At 39.6% G+C, this 16363-nt stretch overlaps 1 protein-coding gene across 1 annotated transcript; it reads left to right on the top strand.

The window, feature by feature from the left end:
* The first annotated feature begins 38 nt into the window (after nucleotides 1-38).
* On the top strand, nucleotides 39-8259 carry mpzl2b (myelin protein zero-like 2b). Its single transcript, XM_072694162.1, has 4 exons — nucleotides 39-207; nucleotides 5590-5759; nucleotides 6410-6620; nucleotides 7834-8259. Exons 1-4 carry the CDS (start codon nucleotides 153-155, stop codon nucleotides 7998-8000), a joined length of 603 nt encoding a protein of 200 aa, XP_072550263.1. The 5' UTR covers nucleotides 39-152; the 3' UTR covers nucleotides 8001-8259.
* Nucleotides 8260-16363: the final 8104 nt, after the last annotated feature.

Here is a 16363-nt window from a genome sequence, read left to right as displayed (position 1 = left end):
GCCGCTAATGTCGCTGTTACACTTTTGCCTCCAGTGAACTCCGTGCGAGAAGTGTGGGAGTATCTGAACCTAAATCAGAATCGAAGATTTTCAGCGTCAGCTTGTCGCTGAAAAAAAGTTTAGACAGCCTCAGGTGTGATTTGGGATTTCTCATGTGTCGAATATGGATGTACCTGTTCAGCACTGTAGGTGTGCTGTTCACACCAGGTGAGTGACAACATGGAGCCCAGGCGCTCCTCCTTACTCTGAACTTCTTCGTCACCTGGAGTTACAGGTGGAAAGAGGTCAGAGCTCAGTTTGGGAGCGTGTGTCTCGGAAAGTGTGGATCTCGTCCCAAATAAGTCTTTAAAGAGAATTGGGCGCTGATGTCTGAAGTTACTGACAGCTAAGCTGTCTAGAGGTGGCATGTTCACCAAAGACGCACAGCTGCTTCCGCTGTTTCTGCTGGTGGCTGTTTCTGAAACTACAGGATTAAGGTGCATGTGTCTTCAGATCTTTATTATTGAGCATGCAATATGTTTGATTAGGGTCATAACAATTTTCCGTGTACAAAAGAGTTGTTTCTAAATGTAGGAAGTGTGTAATTTCTAAGGCATAAATTTATAAGATTTTTGTAAGGCCCACACCTGTTATTTAAAAAAAAAGTTACTGAAACCTCCAACAGTAAATGGTACAGCTTGTGGATTCTTGTTGCAGTTGTGGCTCTTGAGTTAGTTTGCTGCTGATTAATTTATCCACAGGTATCATCAGAATCAGATTTATTGGCCAAGTACGTTCACACACACAAGGAATTTGTTCCCGGCTGTTAGTGTCTCTCTAGTATTTACTATATACAGACAATACACAATATACAGAGAACAATTGTAAACACAGTATACACATATACTATACAAGGACATTTCTATACAGTGTGCTTTACAGTGTTATTGACCGAATAGCAGTATGCTACAATTAAATATTGTGCAACCACAGCAGTGTAAACATGTGTGAAATGAATAATGGAGCAGTAAAGCAGATTCAGAAACGTTGATGTTTGACGACATTTCAGAAGTTTGATGTTTATATCGTAACTGCTGGTTTTACTAGTTGAGTTCAGTGACATTTCTCAGTATTCCGCACTCCAGCTGTGCTCTGCATCCTGCAAGGGCTGTCCAGAGTAGATGTGTAGACAGGCGTCCAGACTTTTTTCTGTCCTGCACCGAAGTGGTGGAACGAGCTTCCCCTGGGGGTCGGAACGGCCGAATCGCTCTCTGTCTTCAAACGCAGACTGAAGACCCACCTCTACCGAGAGTACTTGGGCAAATACCAGAGTATTATGGTCACCTTATTGACTTGTGCTTAGCAATGTCTAAAGCTTAGAGGTATCTTTGAACTATTAGTCTATTCTAACTAGCTGAGGTCTTTCTTGGGTAAATAGCAAAGCACTTTAGTAAGTCGCTCTGGATAAGAGCGTCTGCCAAATGCCTTAAATGTAAATGTTTGAATGAGAGGAGCTACAATCATGGAGTATATTGATCCACAGCACTATCTATTACACATCTATACCTATATAGATGTTTACTTGTGGTCTCTTGACACATGTTTTTTGAGGCGACATTGAAGCGAGCAGTAAAGCTCTTTACTGAAACATCTTAAAAATCCTTGACATTTCAAACACTGTGATTATAAATGAGTTTTCACTGCACATCTTTCAAACCAGTAATCAGCCTATTCCTGACAGATTTCCATGAAATGATGATGATGTTGATCTTTATTACGGATGAAGATTCAGAAATGCTGAAGAAAAATCCAGATTGTAGATGTTTCTCGATGTTTATATTGTAACTGCTGGCTCTACTAGTTGAGTTCAGTGACGTGTCTCAGTATTCTGCACTCCAGCTGTGCTCTGTATTCTGACTTGAGCTGTTCATCGTAAAGGAAAGAAACAGCTGGGTTGTGTTTCTGACTTCAGTTGCGTAAAGATGCAGGAGAGACAAGTTTGTAGGGAGTGGCCCTCTATCAGAGAGCCTATCTCTCTCTTGACGTCATAAAGCAGTCATTTGTAAAGCATGTTAAAGTGTGACTCACGGTGTGTGTGTGTGTGTGGGTGTGGTATTGCTCGGATATTTTCACAATTTTCTGATTAATTACGTATGTGTTTGATCTGACAAGTATTCCAGCCCTCTGTGTGTTTACAGTGGGGCGGTCTGCTGAAGGACAGCTCTAGTCAGCTGGTGAAAGTGTCTGATAAGGTCAATAAGGAACCTCCACTCTCGCTCTAATTCCAGAGACATTAGCAGTGTAAAATTGGAACAGTGAATGTATTAAAAAACAACAAGCACACCTTGACCAGGACCAAATCGTGATGTCTAGGCAACTGGCTCAGAACATCTCCAGGACATCTCCAAAACATCAGACAGGTCATGTGGGGCGTTCCAGCCGGTATGCAGTGGTCAGTATCTACTATATTAGGATACCACAGCACACCTTCAGGGATGTTGTGGAGTCCATGCCTCGACAGATTGGAGTTACTTCTAGAATACACAGATGAGCCAGAACATCTCGAGTATTAATGTCCAGTTTTAAATGTAACAGTTTTAAAGGTATAGTTTGATAAAACATCTAATGAACATGATTCATCAGCTATCCCATACACAGTCAATCCGCAAAGACATGTATGATACCTGAAGTGTGCTTTTTCAGTTTAGAGCAGGAGATGCTAGGCAAGCATTGCTAACAAACACTGGAGTTAGACTGTCACCAACCTCATTCTCTCCAATACATAAAAATGTGTTGGAAAGCTATATGGTGTAGTAATAGCGATGCACTTGGCATATACTGTAAATAAGCAGCCGGATGACAGCAGAACTGAAGCTGTTGAGAAAAATAAGAGTTAAGTCTCACTGGGAGGCGGCAGAGGGTTCAGCAGACAGTCCGGTGCTGTGCTGGTGTTTACCCGTTGAACATGTAGCAGCTTGTTTTCTGCATTGGAAAAAGGAGGCAAAGTGTTACTCAGTAAACCAGCAGCTCACATTACAGGTGCTCTATCCTGACATGTTGGGAGCTGGGGTCGAAACATGAACTTAAACAGTCTGGGGGGGGGGTGCCTGAGGACCGGTTTGAGAACCACTGAAGTAAAAGCTTAGTACACACAGAACCTTATATACTCACACATTTGTAATGGATACAGGAAAGATGTAAAAGCTGACGATCCTATTGACAGTTTATCCATTTGTAAAAAAAAAAATAATAATAAATTTACTAACTAAAATTTAACTAAAAATCAATAAAATAAATAATGAAAGCACTACTTTACCTGCCATCTCCTCACATTTATGAGCCCACAGACACACCGATGATAGGGCCGCACTTATTTATTTATTTATTTATCTATCAGACCCAGTGTTTACACTGAAGCACATTAGCACATACACACTTTTCCTCAATTACTGTGTATTTGCTAAAGTTGCAGTACAAATAAATAGCACTAAATCTTTATCTTCATGCAAAAACCTTGTGTCTTGTAAATAGTCTTAACCTTCAGTAAAAGTCATTGTTAAAATATGTTGTTTTTTTTTTTTTTTTTACGTTGTTCCGTTTTGCTTAAGTAATTTTTGAGCATTTCTATTGGCCTAATCATCATGAAATATTGACACAATGTAAAAAACAACCAGATTTAACAGATTCCAATTCTGTAAAAACATGAAAAACAGCAAAAACGGAAATACCAGGTTTGCTCTTTTCTGTAGCATTCAAATACCCGCATCACATTACATAGATCATAAAACTGCCACCATATATCCGTTAAAATTAAAATAATATTGTGTGAATTCATTTTTTTTAAATAAATAAACTTGTCAAAAACCGTTCCTATGAGTCTTACATACATGTCTCATAAAATAAAACTAGTCATATTATTAATAATAAAATCTTCATTATGCTGTAATAATATTAATAACTTAAATTGTTCCTAATAATAAAGGATCATTAGTAGTAGTATTAATATTGATCTTGTTGATGAATATATCTTAAGTTATGTTTAAATATCTGTGCTTCTCTGTTTATTCCTTGTTTGCACATTCAGGGTTAATCCTTGTTACCCTTGTTGAGTACAGCAAGAAGTTCTGTATATAATCAGTAACTTTGATTGGTTTAAGACAGACAAACAAAAAAGAAGTGGGCCATATGGCATACATTTAACGTCCTGATACCTCAACAGATGATCACAATGCTTATTTTTCTGATAAGCTGAAATGTAATACATAAATTATTAGAAATGAAATCAATCACTCAATACAATACTGACAATTAGGACAGGCAAGTCTTTAAAAGTTAAAGCTGTAGGATGAGGCAGGGGCAGAACATGCAGGTTTATTGTCTATGTTGTGGTCAGTGTGGGGCAGCTGTATTACAGTTGATGTTACTGAAGCTGTAAAATGTGTGGAAAGTGTGAGCTGTGCAGGGATGTCGCAGAGAGCTTAGCTCTGCAGTCCGCCAAGTTTACACTGCAAAAATGTAAACACTGTATTACACACACACACACACACGTCTCTTTCCATCTGCCAGCTCCTACGAAGAAGCATCTGTGTTTAAGTAAGCGAGTGTGTCTCCTTCTTATGCTTAGTCGCATGTGTCTGTGTATTGTGTAGACTGTGTCTGTTGATTGGGAGACAGAGCTAGGCTATCTACACGTTATCCATGTAGTGGTGTTCAAAGGTTTGGAACTGCATGTTGTCATATTGTGTGCTTTTTAGACTGCCACGCAACCTAAAATCACAACACAGATCACCACAGATCACATAACATACTTTTGAATAACATGATGATGTTTGTAATTATGTTGTTTTTAATGAGGTAGCATCACAAGGTAGGTAAGATTTTCCTTCTGATAACTCTTCTGTGCAGATCATGTTTATAAGAACAACACTGCACAGTAGAACAGTGCACCACAGCTCTGGGGCGGCTTAACCTTCCCACAAGTCTTTTGCTGACTTATGGAGGTTTGCTTTGCTTTTCTGACCGTCATACAAGCAGTGTATCCGAAGGTTTTCTTGGTCATCTTGCCTTGATTTCCAACAGTTCCCTGTAACTGGCACTTTTTATTACGATTTTGGAAAGTGTAAATTAAGATCTACCCTGTGATATATATATATATATTAGTCTTGTAGGCATCGACATGTTTCATTCATCCTCAGTCAGCTTCCTGAAGGAGCCTATGATTATTCACTTATTTATTTATTTTAGTTTTAAAGGTTAGTCAGATCATTAATTAATTTGAGTTTGGAGTTAATTAAGTTCGGAGAGTTTCCAAGTTCCAAGTTCAAATTGTAATTTACAAGAGTAACTGCGTTACTATTTGCAGATTTTTTGTTTGTTTGTTGCAGTTTTTGTGTTTACTTGTTTTCTCTTCCAAGATCTGCCATCTGACAACCTGTGCAATGTTTATACATTTATAAACGGTCCATATTCTCCTCATGTCCAAGATGGTCAGGTTCAACCAGGAGGGGAGGGGCCTCAGAAGTAAAATCTTGCCTGGGGCCTCCTATAGCCTGCTAGAGCTGGCCTTTGGTAGTTAATGTCTCCTGTCTGACTTTCTTCCATGGTGACCAGGTATGTATCATGTGGTGGCGATTGAGGTGTTTACGTCCAAAGAAGCGACGGCGGTGAACGGGACTAGTGTGCATCTCAAGTGCACCTTCAAATCCACCAAGCCTGTCAGCGAGAAATCGGCGTCTGTCGCCTGGAGCTTCCGGTCTACCGGCCAGATCAAAGAAGAAAATGTGAGATGGGTCAAATATATTTTCCTCTGACATGAAATGGTCCTGACACTCCTCAATCTGGTATTAGCAGCAATTGCCTGCATTTACACACACCAAGCACTGTGTTAGGAACTGTGTTAGAGAATTGCTGAAATGTCAGCATTTCAGCATTTATCACATTCCAAAAGTGCTCTGTTGAATTCAGATCCAGGCTGGGAAGACCACTGGGCAAAGCAGCCCGTCTGACACCGAACAGTCACCGTCTGATGGTTGAGGTGAACAGACGTTGTTTGACTGCATCTGCATGATTGTATGCATTGCACTGCCGCAACATGACTGGCTGATTAGATAATTGCTTGAATGTGGTGGTGTACAGGTGTTCCTAATAAAATGCTTGTTGAGTGTATAGTGGCAGTTTTAAGCAAAAAAAAAATCCGCTGCACTTTAATGCTGAACATCTCTTGGTTGGGATATACCACCAAAATAAGCCATGAAATATGGACTTCCAATTTGAGCATTGAGCAACATGAGTGTTATTATATTAATATTTTATATGACATTATGTTAATATATACATTTTAAATGATATTACAAAAAATCTCTTTTTACTTCTCTCTCACCTGCTTTATCCATCTTTTTTCTGCTTCCCATCTCATCTCTACTGCCTGCAGTTCTTCTTCTATCAGGAGATAGCCTATCCTCCTCAGGAAGGCCGGTTTAAAGATCATGTGACATGGTCAGGGAACATGCTGAAGAACGACGCCTCTATCACCTTGCAGGATGTCCAGTTCAGTTTTAACGGCACCTACAGCTGTCAGGTGCGTAATGCACCTGACGTCCACGGCTTTGCCGGTGAGATCCATCTCCAGGTCGTCCAATCAGGTGAGACCAGCTTCCAGACCAGCTTGTTAACATATCATCACAGTCACTCAAAAATATTGTGTCTCCATGATGTCATTTTACTGGAGAGGGTAAAAACTTTCCCAACCTTTTCTTAACGTTTTCACTGGAAATCAGTGTAAAAAGAGTCATTTTGGAGCGTTTCTATTGGTCCATTCATTATGAAACTTTGTTACAATGTAAAGAATATAAAGATCTGTAAGAAATGATTTATTAACCTATTGTACATATTCTATTAAGTTTTATATATATGAAAAATAACCTGCTTTGTTCATTGACACTATGGACATCCCCATGCAGATCACTGCAAGCATTCAGAATGCAACGCCAGATAGAATGAACGGAGGATCGGCTGTTGATGACCTTAGCAATTAATAATAAAGGGCCTTTGCCAGGTAGACGAGGCTGAGGTTGTGCCCTTTGGAGAAATCTGGTGCAGAACACTGGGTCACAGCTTCGGCTCAGGTTTTCACTCCGTCTCCTTGACTGAGTCGTCCTCGTTTATGCCAGCAATTATTTTTGTCTCCAGGTGTCCCTGTTACTTCTTGCGGGGCTGATACAGTGTAGGTGAAGGTTATGCAAGCAGACTGATCTGCTATTTCTCCTCTGGTGGTCTAATAGTTTAGATAATGCTGTCCTTGAGCTGAGGAGCCAGAGTTTTTCAACACCTTAAAACTAGTATTTTATTCCTTCCCACTTCCTTCCCCCATATCTAGTTGTTTTATTACCTTCTATTTAACCAAAGCAAAAGTCTGTAGATTTTAATGGTTATGTTTTAAAATGCAATCTGTTTTTATTTATTTATTTAGGCACACAAAAAGGGGTTCTATGTTGTACCAAAAAGAGGTTTTTGACTCTAAACAATAGGGGAAATCTTTTTTTGTACTATGACTTTTGTATGACTGTGTGTGTACATGTCATACTTCATACAATTCCTTGTGTGTGTAACATACATGGCAAATGAAAGAGATCCTGATTCTATATAAACCTTTGTTAAAATAAGCCTAGAACTAAGCAAAGAACTATTTAATTTACAAATCGTTCAAACTAAGCATTGCTTTTACTAAAAGACCCTTAAAGTTAAACCTATTGTTACCTGATGTTTTTACGTGCAGTGCTGGTATATGCCCAGTGCATGCTACAGGACGTCTTGTAGTGTCCGCTTGGTTTCTCTTATCCTGTTGTTCTCTCTCAGTTAAGCTATCTGAGATGGGGATCCTGGCTGCAGCGGTGGGTGGAGCCATCCTGCTCGTCCTCCTCATCCTCTCCATCTTCCTCACTGTGCGTTACTGCAGACGAAAGCATGAAGACACGGGTATGGAGCTGGAAAGGTCCGAGTGGAAGCAGCCAGGTGTTTTGTGAGAGAGAGACTGGGCTTCACTTGTACACATTCAGACAAACATTTTACACATTTTTCTGTCGAGGATCATAAACACTCTCTCCCTCAATTCCAAACACTGAAAAAAGAAGCGGCCTGACCTACAGCTGACACTGAAAATATGTTCAATGCAGATTTGAACGGAAAGCTGAGCAGAAATTGAATGTGCTTTAAAGATTTCGTTTTGTAGATGTTTCTGGAAAGTTTGGAGATTCTGATGTATAGTCATGTTTTAAAATAGCTTTTATATAAATGTATTTTTTAAAGTTAGATGTTAGCTTTCATCTTATTTGATAGATTCAGTTCTTGCTGTTGTTGTTTATTTGTATTGTTTTTATTTGGGTGAAATAAAGAAAATGAATAGGTCTGCACACACACTAAACCTTAATACCAGTTAGACACTGCCCAAGTCCAAAGTCACAAAAAGCCTAGAACAAGCAAAGCAAACAAGTTAGCTGCCTAAAGTGGCTGAGTAAGCTAAACATATTGCCAGCTCACTTGGTATCACTGTGTAGCACGTTTAAGAGTTATTCCATTGCAATTAGTGCCAAATGCTCATGCTAATTTCATTCATATACATTACACATATTTCTCTGACAGAAGGAAACATGACAAGCTGCCATTCTTCCGGTCATCTCATTACTGTCCTGTACTGTACTTTCCATTCTAATAATATTTTTTAATATAATCCGTACTGAACATTCAGCCTGTAGGTTTTGCTGATTAGTGTAGCGTTACATTGTTTGGGAGAGGTTGTGAGAGCATGTGGGGCTTGGTGACTTGGTTGATTTCCTGTGAAGACCTTGATATTGATCAGAATATTTTTGGTACACTTCTGTTTGTGCATAGATGGGTACACGCATATGCTTACATGTTGCTGCATACTGTAGCTGTGAATCGGGGGAGGTTGTAGATCTAAAGAGAGACAGTTTTAGAAATGAACAAACTCTGTGACGAGCTCAGAGTGCTCGTTATGACCCGGAAAACAAGGTGAAGGGATTTACAAGACGGCGCTCGCTACCTACATTTTCCCTAAAGCTTCATTAGTTTAACAGAGTGGCGGTTTGGTCTGGACAGGTGTTTTAGGTCATCACTGGGGATTAACCTAGTTACTGAAGATATTAGTAACTGAATAAGAAGCCTAGAGTTCAGGCAGTTGGAAGATAAGTAAAAATCTTGATATGTTTAACTTTTTAAAAAAATATTTTTAATATATATATATATATAATATAATATACATATATATTATAACCATCATATCAACCAAATAGTCATAATTTTTGACCATTATTCCCTGTCAAAGTTAGACCTACTTGTTTACTCTATAAGCTCAGCGCTAACAGAACGCTGTCAGCAGACAAATTGTTGCTAATTCCCAATAACAAAAACAACTTAAAGCTTAAAGATTCAAGCCGTTCTCTGTCACAGTCCCTTTAGTCATTTACAGAAGACTTGGCTGGTTCCTCCACCAAACCTTCACTGCCTCCTATCACACAGAAAAAAACACCATGCTAGTGTGGGAGAGCGAGTCCATGCCAAAAACAACCAACCCACTAATATAAACCACTCATGTGCTTCCAAAGCATGCCTCTCTATCTGAGGGGCTGTTTGTTAAATACTTTTATTCTTGTTATTTTTATATAATTGACTGCCTAATTATTTAGGATTATACAGTGTCTGTATAAAATGCTGCTGCTGACATATGATTCCTTTCTTTTTATTATTATTTTATTTTCACTGTTCAAGTGTCTGTTCAAGAAAACTGCCTGCAAATAAATGGAAATTTGTTTTAGCAGCATGAGTGTTTAGGTTTGAGTGTTTGTGCGACTGAAAATATTTCATATTGGGCTGCTTATGATAACTATTATAGTGCCATGCAGCAGCACACTGTTCACACACACACACGTTTGGACATGCTTATTGTTTTAATTTTTGGGGTTGTGTAATTGTGTTGTGGTTGTTTTTCCTGTTTTCTGATGACACAAAAGTGCAGAGTGTGTATGTGTGTGTTTGTGTGTTTTAGTAAGTCTTACTGACTTACTGTAGAAACAAGTTATCCCAGTCCTTGTTGAACTCATATACTAAAGCCAGTGGTTGCCAAGGGTGATCTTAGGATTGTACCCTGTGTGTACCCTGATCTAAATGTAAGAGGTATGTGGATAGAGGTAGTTGTGGTTGGTCAGCCCAGGGCAGGGTGCCAAAAGGTTTGCCATATTTTCAAATGCCAGTGACAGGAATGGTGTGGAAATTGTCCTTTTGTGCTCAAAATTGTCCTGCACTTGAATTTGACATACCAGTCGAGCATAAAAAAGGGCAGAGGACATATAGTGTTAAATAGCGCCCTCTGGTGACTAAGGCAAAAGGCAGACTGTCTATGACACCTGACCTACTGCTGGCAGATTTATAAATCTTTGTGGTTCGCCAGCCTTCTGATGACATAGATATATTAAAAGAGCCATATCCTACACTGTTTTATCAGTGTTCCATTAGTTCTTTGAGATGTCGTGTTTATGTGTATAACCACTGCCTTTACAGACAAACCCTTATTCAAAGAGTGTAACTTAAGACATTTCCATGATACAAATGTTTATGGACACACCTTCTTATTTTTGCATTCAGCTGATACAGATGTGCAAATGCGCACACACAGCTTGTCTAGAAACTGTAGAGAAGTACTGCTAATAGAATAGGACTCTCCAGAGCAGATAAACATGAACCTTTGGTAGGATATAAAGCCCCCCAGCATTGAGCTGTGGAGCAGTGCAACTGTGTTCTGGATCAGTGGGGGTTTGAGGTGGTTATCATCCAGCATCCTGACACTCTTGTCACTGAATGCAATCAAATCCTCACAGCAATGCTCCAAAATCTTGTAGAAACCCTTCTCTGGACAGTAAAGACATTTACTCCAACAAAAGCTGGATAGATTCTTTTTTTTTTTTTAATTTTGATTTTTTTAATTCAGAAAAAGCAGTGAATGACCACATGTCCCAATACTTTTGTCCATATAGTGTATGTACCTTGTCCACACATTTGAACAACAAGAACTGGCCAAAACAGTGGGGCCACTTTAAATAATAATGTTAATAAAAAAAAGTGTGCAATAAATGTGACTGTTAATGTTCTATATAAAACGGTTGCCTTTACCCTTGAGAAAAAGAATGTAGAGAAACTTGAAACTGATCATAATATCAGCAAGACAATTACAGCCATTTTATTCACTATGTAAAATATGATTTATACATTAGCATTACACTCTTCAGACATCTGGTTCCATTCACCACCATTGTGAAGAATTCTGTAAAGTTTTAGTTTCTGTAAAATGTAAAATAAGTGTTTCACCCAAACTCTCTTCAAATGCTCTGACCTGTTTAAGTCTTAGCCATTTAATTAGCCAGAAATGTTGAACTTGCTGTAGACTTCACCTTTAATTTTAGTAATTGTTTTAATTGTAGTAAGGCTTTGGTGCCCCCAGTGGTAAAAATGTGAACCGTCGTGGACATACATCATTATCCTTACATAGTTGTAACATAATGAAAATTGCTCGTTATTGTTGTCCAGATTAATTAATTAGTCATAATTGCCCCAGCTCTAATTACATGCTAATGTGTGTGGCAAAGAGCTTCATTGCATACTGAATGTGTTGTGGGAAATGTAGGCTAGGCTAATGTTGTGTGTTTGGTTGTGTTTTATACAGTGACGGAGGAGAGAAAGGTTTCAGGTAAAGAGGGATATGAATTAACAGTTTGTATGTGTGGAGGTGTGTGGGTGTGTGTGTGGGTGTGTGTTCATGTGCGCACTCACACTGCAGTAGATCCGGTAGTGCTGAGAGAGGCTCGTCCCCTGCCAGACACTTTGCTGCACCAGCAGAGGACACCACAACTGTGTGTGTGTGTGTGTGTGTGTGTGTGTGTGTGTGTGTGTTCGGGGAAGAAATGCAGCATTGATTGGAACTGATCCAACAAAGCAGAAAAAAGCAGGTCTTCTCAGTGCAGCAGAGAGAGAGAGTTGCTGCAGATGAACTCAGAAGCCCCAAAACTCTGCCTGTAACTGCACCACTGCAGTTCCCCCCTCCCACCACCACCCCGCCTCACACTGTCCCAACCTGCACACCAATTCATGTGATTTTTACATTCCAGAACTGCAACACTCTATTATACACACAGTAAATGTTTATGTTTATATATATATATATATATATATATATATATATATATATATATATATATATACACACACACACACATATATTTGCTTGGTCACCCTTAAGAAGTAGCATATGTAGCTAGCTGAAAGTTAAAAGCAATATTTTCAGCAAATCCTAATCCTAATTACATAGAACATTGACAATATGGCCGATGCAAGAGTTTGGACACCATAACCATTGCAAAGTCTCAGAGTCTGTGTCTGAAATGCAATAAACGCTGCCTTACATATCCCATGATCCTCTAGGTTAGTGCCAGCTCATCCCGAAAGACAGCACATGGTGGAAGCAAAAGAAAGAAAGAAAGCACAACATGGTGGAAGCAAGCAGCAATCTGTACAAGTCATTATATATATATTATTTTGCCTTAATATTTTGTTGAGGAGAAAGTGTCAGTGCAATAGCCGAATATTGGTTAGTAATTAGTAATGCCTATTTGTCGGTATCCTGACAACATCACATATCCTGGCAACGTTGCCAATTTCTGCCTTCGAAGTGCGTCCCGAACCCAATTCGGTTGTGGGTTCTTTCATCACAATGCTGCCTTTTTCTCATGCAGCAAGGCATCAAGGCAACTCCCTACTGTCTAGGGCACAGCCAGAGTTAATCTGATAAGGTCTCAGACCTTGATTAGCAAACGCCTGAGGCGTGTCACCAATTACTACCAGTAATTTGGAACTGTTAGCTGAATCAAATTTCCAAGCTTTATACATTCTCGGAATCGTCAAACATTGCACTAACACCAACACCATGGACTTCTCAAAGCAACTGTCTAAAGTAAACTATGAGAAGATAAGAGGTTTCTACAGTGTTTCTACAGTGCTGCATGTTATAAGAAATTGCAGTTCAGAGGAACTGTGGAGGTCAAGATGAGTTTTGAAAGACCAAGAAAACTCTCAGGGAAAACTGTTAGCATGCTGGTAGGACAGGTAAATCAAAACCCCTTTAATGTATGTCTGCCAAGAACCTAAGAGTCAAGAGGGTGGTGCACCTTTCCTCTGTGCAGCATTGCTTGCACAAACATATTCCTTCTGGAAGAGTCACAAGACACCTTACATGCGACCTTCAAAACAAAGCGCACTGTTTGACGTATGGAGAAAGTACTGTGGACCAATGAAGTCAAAATAGAACTCTATGGCCACAAACAGAAGAGTTACAGATGTGGCTCCATCATGCTTTGGGGTTGTGTTGCTGCCTGCGTCTTTGGCACTATTGTACAGGTGGAAGAAAGAATGGATATCAAACTCTCTGTAAAAAAAGACTGAAGCTGAACAGAGGATGACTTCTACAACAGGATAATGCTCCAAAACAAACTTCAGAATTCGCCATGGACCCAAGAGACACACACTGAAAGTTTTGAGAGTCCCCTGACCTAAATAAATGTGTGGATAGGCCTTAAACAAGCTGTGCATGCAGGACGACACCCAAGAATATCTGAGAACTAGAGGTCTTCTGCAAAGATTTACCTGAAAATGAACTGAATGACTTTAGCTATTTAATGCACCAGCATCTTCATCACCCCAAGGGTGTTAAAAACATTTGCATGGGAATGTAAATGTAAAACATTACAAATGTAAAACTCAGATATGTTACAGGATTCCTTGGACAGATGGAATATGGAGAAGGAAATAAAGGGCTGATCCAAAGCAAACCACATCACCTGCCAAACATGGTGGAGGCACTGCTATGGTGGGTCAGATTCAGTCAAATGCTGCAGAACTGATAGGCCAGTAAGGATGTTGTGGCTGGTGGGCTTCAAGTAGGCCTAAGTTGTAGGGCTGTGGCAGTGTGCGTATGTATGAGGGTAAGATGGCGTTGAAGATCTCTAAAATCTGGCAACTATTTGAATTAGCATTAATATTTAAACATTTATCTACTTACCAAAACCAATGCATAGCCTTAATGACTTATATGGGTCAGTCTTCTTTCAGTTCAACCTGAGCGTCTCACAATTAAAATAATAACAAAGCGAGGTTTTATTTTGACCATTTTTGCATTACATTATTTTAATGCCAATGTAAAATTAAATAAATAAATATATGAATTAAGCATTAAGTGTTTAATTAAGTCATGAGGCAGAAGCTGGATCCTTATTCACCACTTTCTTCTCTAGTGTAGCTTTTAGAAGCAAGCGGGCAGTGATATATAAACTCATCAGGTGGACATGAGTCAGCGCTCCTGTCCACCTGCAAACACTATTAGTCTTGAACTGCGCCAACAGAGCATTTCCATAAATAGCGCCACCAACAGGAAGCAGCCATGGCTATTAATAATAAAGTCGAGGCGCAACCAAACTGCAAGGAAAGCAAAAATAAGCTTTATGAGCTGCTCTGGGGAGCGGAGAAAGAGCAGCAGCCTGGGAATTACAGCAGTTACTTTGAACTTTACAGCAACGTGGCATTCTGGGAGTCACCTTACAGCTTGCACTTTACAGCAATACACTGATGTCGAGCCAAAACATTATGACCATCTGCCAGTTCCTCCACATGACCTGCCAAGTCGTAGACTTCACAAGACCTCTGAAGGCGGCATCTGTGGTATCTGGCACCAAGATGTGTAAAGGAACTTTCTAAGCATGAACCTAAACCTAATCGTAATCTTAACATCAGCAAGTACAAGGAAAAAAAAACACACACACACACACACACACCGACGTATGGGAGCATTATATGATCTTGGCTATTGGGAAAGACCTGAGAACTGGCACACAGAAGTTGTATGTACAGTATTTCAGTGCATGACCTATGCACACCCACCCACCCACACACACGCACACACACAGACACACACAAATGCACACAGAGAAATCTCCCTGAGACTCAAATGACCGTCCTGGGACGAGAGAACCTGACCCTGCTGGAGGAGGGAGTGAGGGAGGGGGCGGATGAGAGAAATGCAGAGTCATAAGAAACTCAACTCAACTGTCAATCTGAGGAAACATGTTCAAAGTCACCAACACATCGCAACACACTTCCCTAAAGCACATACACACACAGCTAACACACACACACCTACACCTAGCCTAGCTCTAGCCTCGGCCACCAAGCAGACGTTCACTCTTTGAGATTCATCAGTTCTTCCTGTATTACTGTCGTACAGCTGAACAGGGTGTGAATGCTATTGGGCTCTCCAGTGGCACAGCTGTCTGAAATTTCCAACGGAAATTCCAACGAGGAATCCCATCGAGGAATTCCAATGCTGCTGCTTCCAGAACTGGTGCATTAACCGCTGTATAGAACACCAATAAAATAGAATAGCCTATAGTATACCAATAGCGTGCCTGGTTGCCAATATAGGCCGAGATTATCACTTGACTGGTTATATCAGCAAAAAAAACAGTCCAGGCGGCCATGTCTAGTTTTGCTGTGCTTTTTGTACTTTTGCTTGTATGATGAGCAGTGTCACACCAGTGCTGAGATAAACGCTACGTACATTAGCACTAAAGCAGTGCTTGGAGACCCTATCTTTGTGTACATTCTAAAATCCTTCACATGAAAAAGCTTAATGTGGTTTCATTTACTAAAGCAACAACCTAGAGCACCAAACTTACTCACTCACTCTCAATACTCACTTATTACTTTAATAAAAATGTTTTTTTCAATATTTAAAGAATCAATATTTCTTTTATTTGTCCTCTCTTTTCTACCACTAATTCAAATTAACTTTGAAATATATAGAACACAATAAATAAATAGCAACAGCCCGTCAAAAACACAATGACATGCTAAACATGCTAAACTGGAGCTTTTCCAAAGTAGAAGGGATTGTTATATGAGAAGGGGATCAAGTTGGACACAGAATTATTAAAGTTGTTGTTTCCTGGACAGGTTTGTAAACTCTTAATCTAAGTCTAGTCTAATGCACTGAAGTGTTTGAGTGACAGACTCCTTCAGAAAATATATCTGTAATACTGTTCAGCGGCAGCTAACAATGCTAGCTAGATAACTCAGTTGAAATGAAAGCTTATTACAAAGAAATCTCAGACAGCAAATACACTCGACTCTTCTCACAGCAGTAAAGCAGTATGGGCTGAAGTGTTTATAGGTTTATATTTTCATTATTAAAAAGCTAAATGTCACATATACTGGTATAATGATAACACCATAAAAACGACCTTATTCTTAGATCACATGTTATTTTCATGTT

Source organism: Salminus brasiliensis, chromosome 1 (genome assembly GCF_030463535.1).
Source record: "Salminus brasiliensis chromosome 1, fSalBra1.hap2, whole genome shotgun sequence".
NCBI classification, from domain to species: domain Eukaryota; kingdom Metazoa; phylum Chordata; class Actinopteri; order Characiformes; family Bryconidae; genus Salminus; species Salminus brasiliensis.
This window is presented reverse-complemented; position numbering and strand designations above follow the sequence as displayed.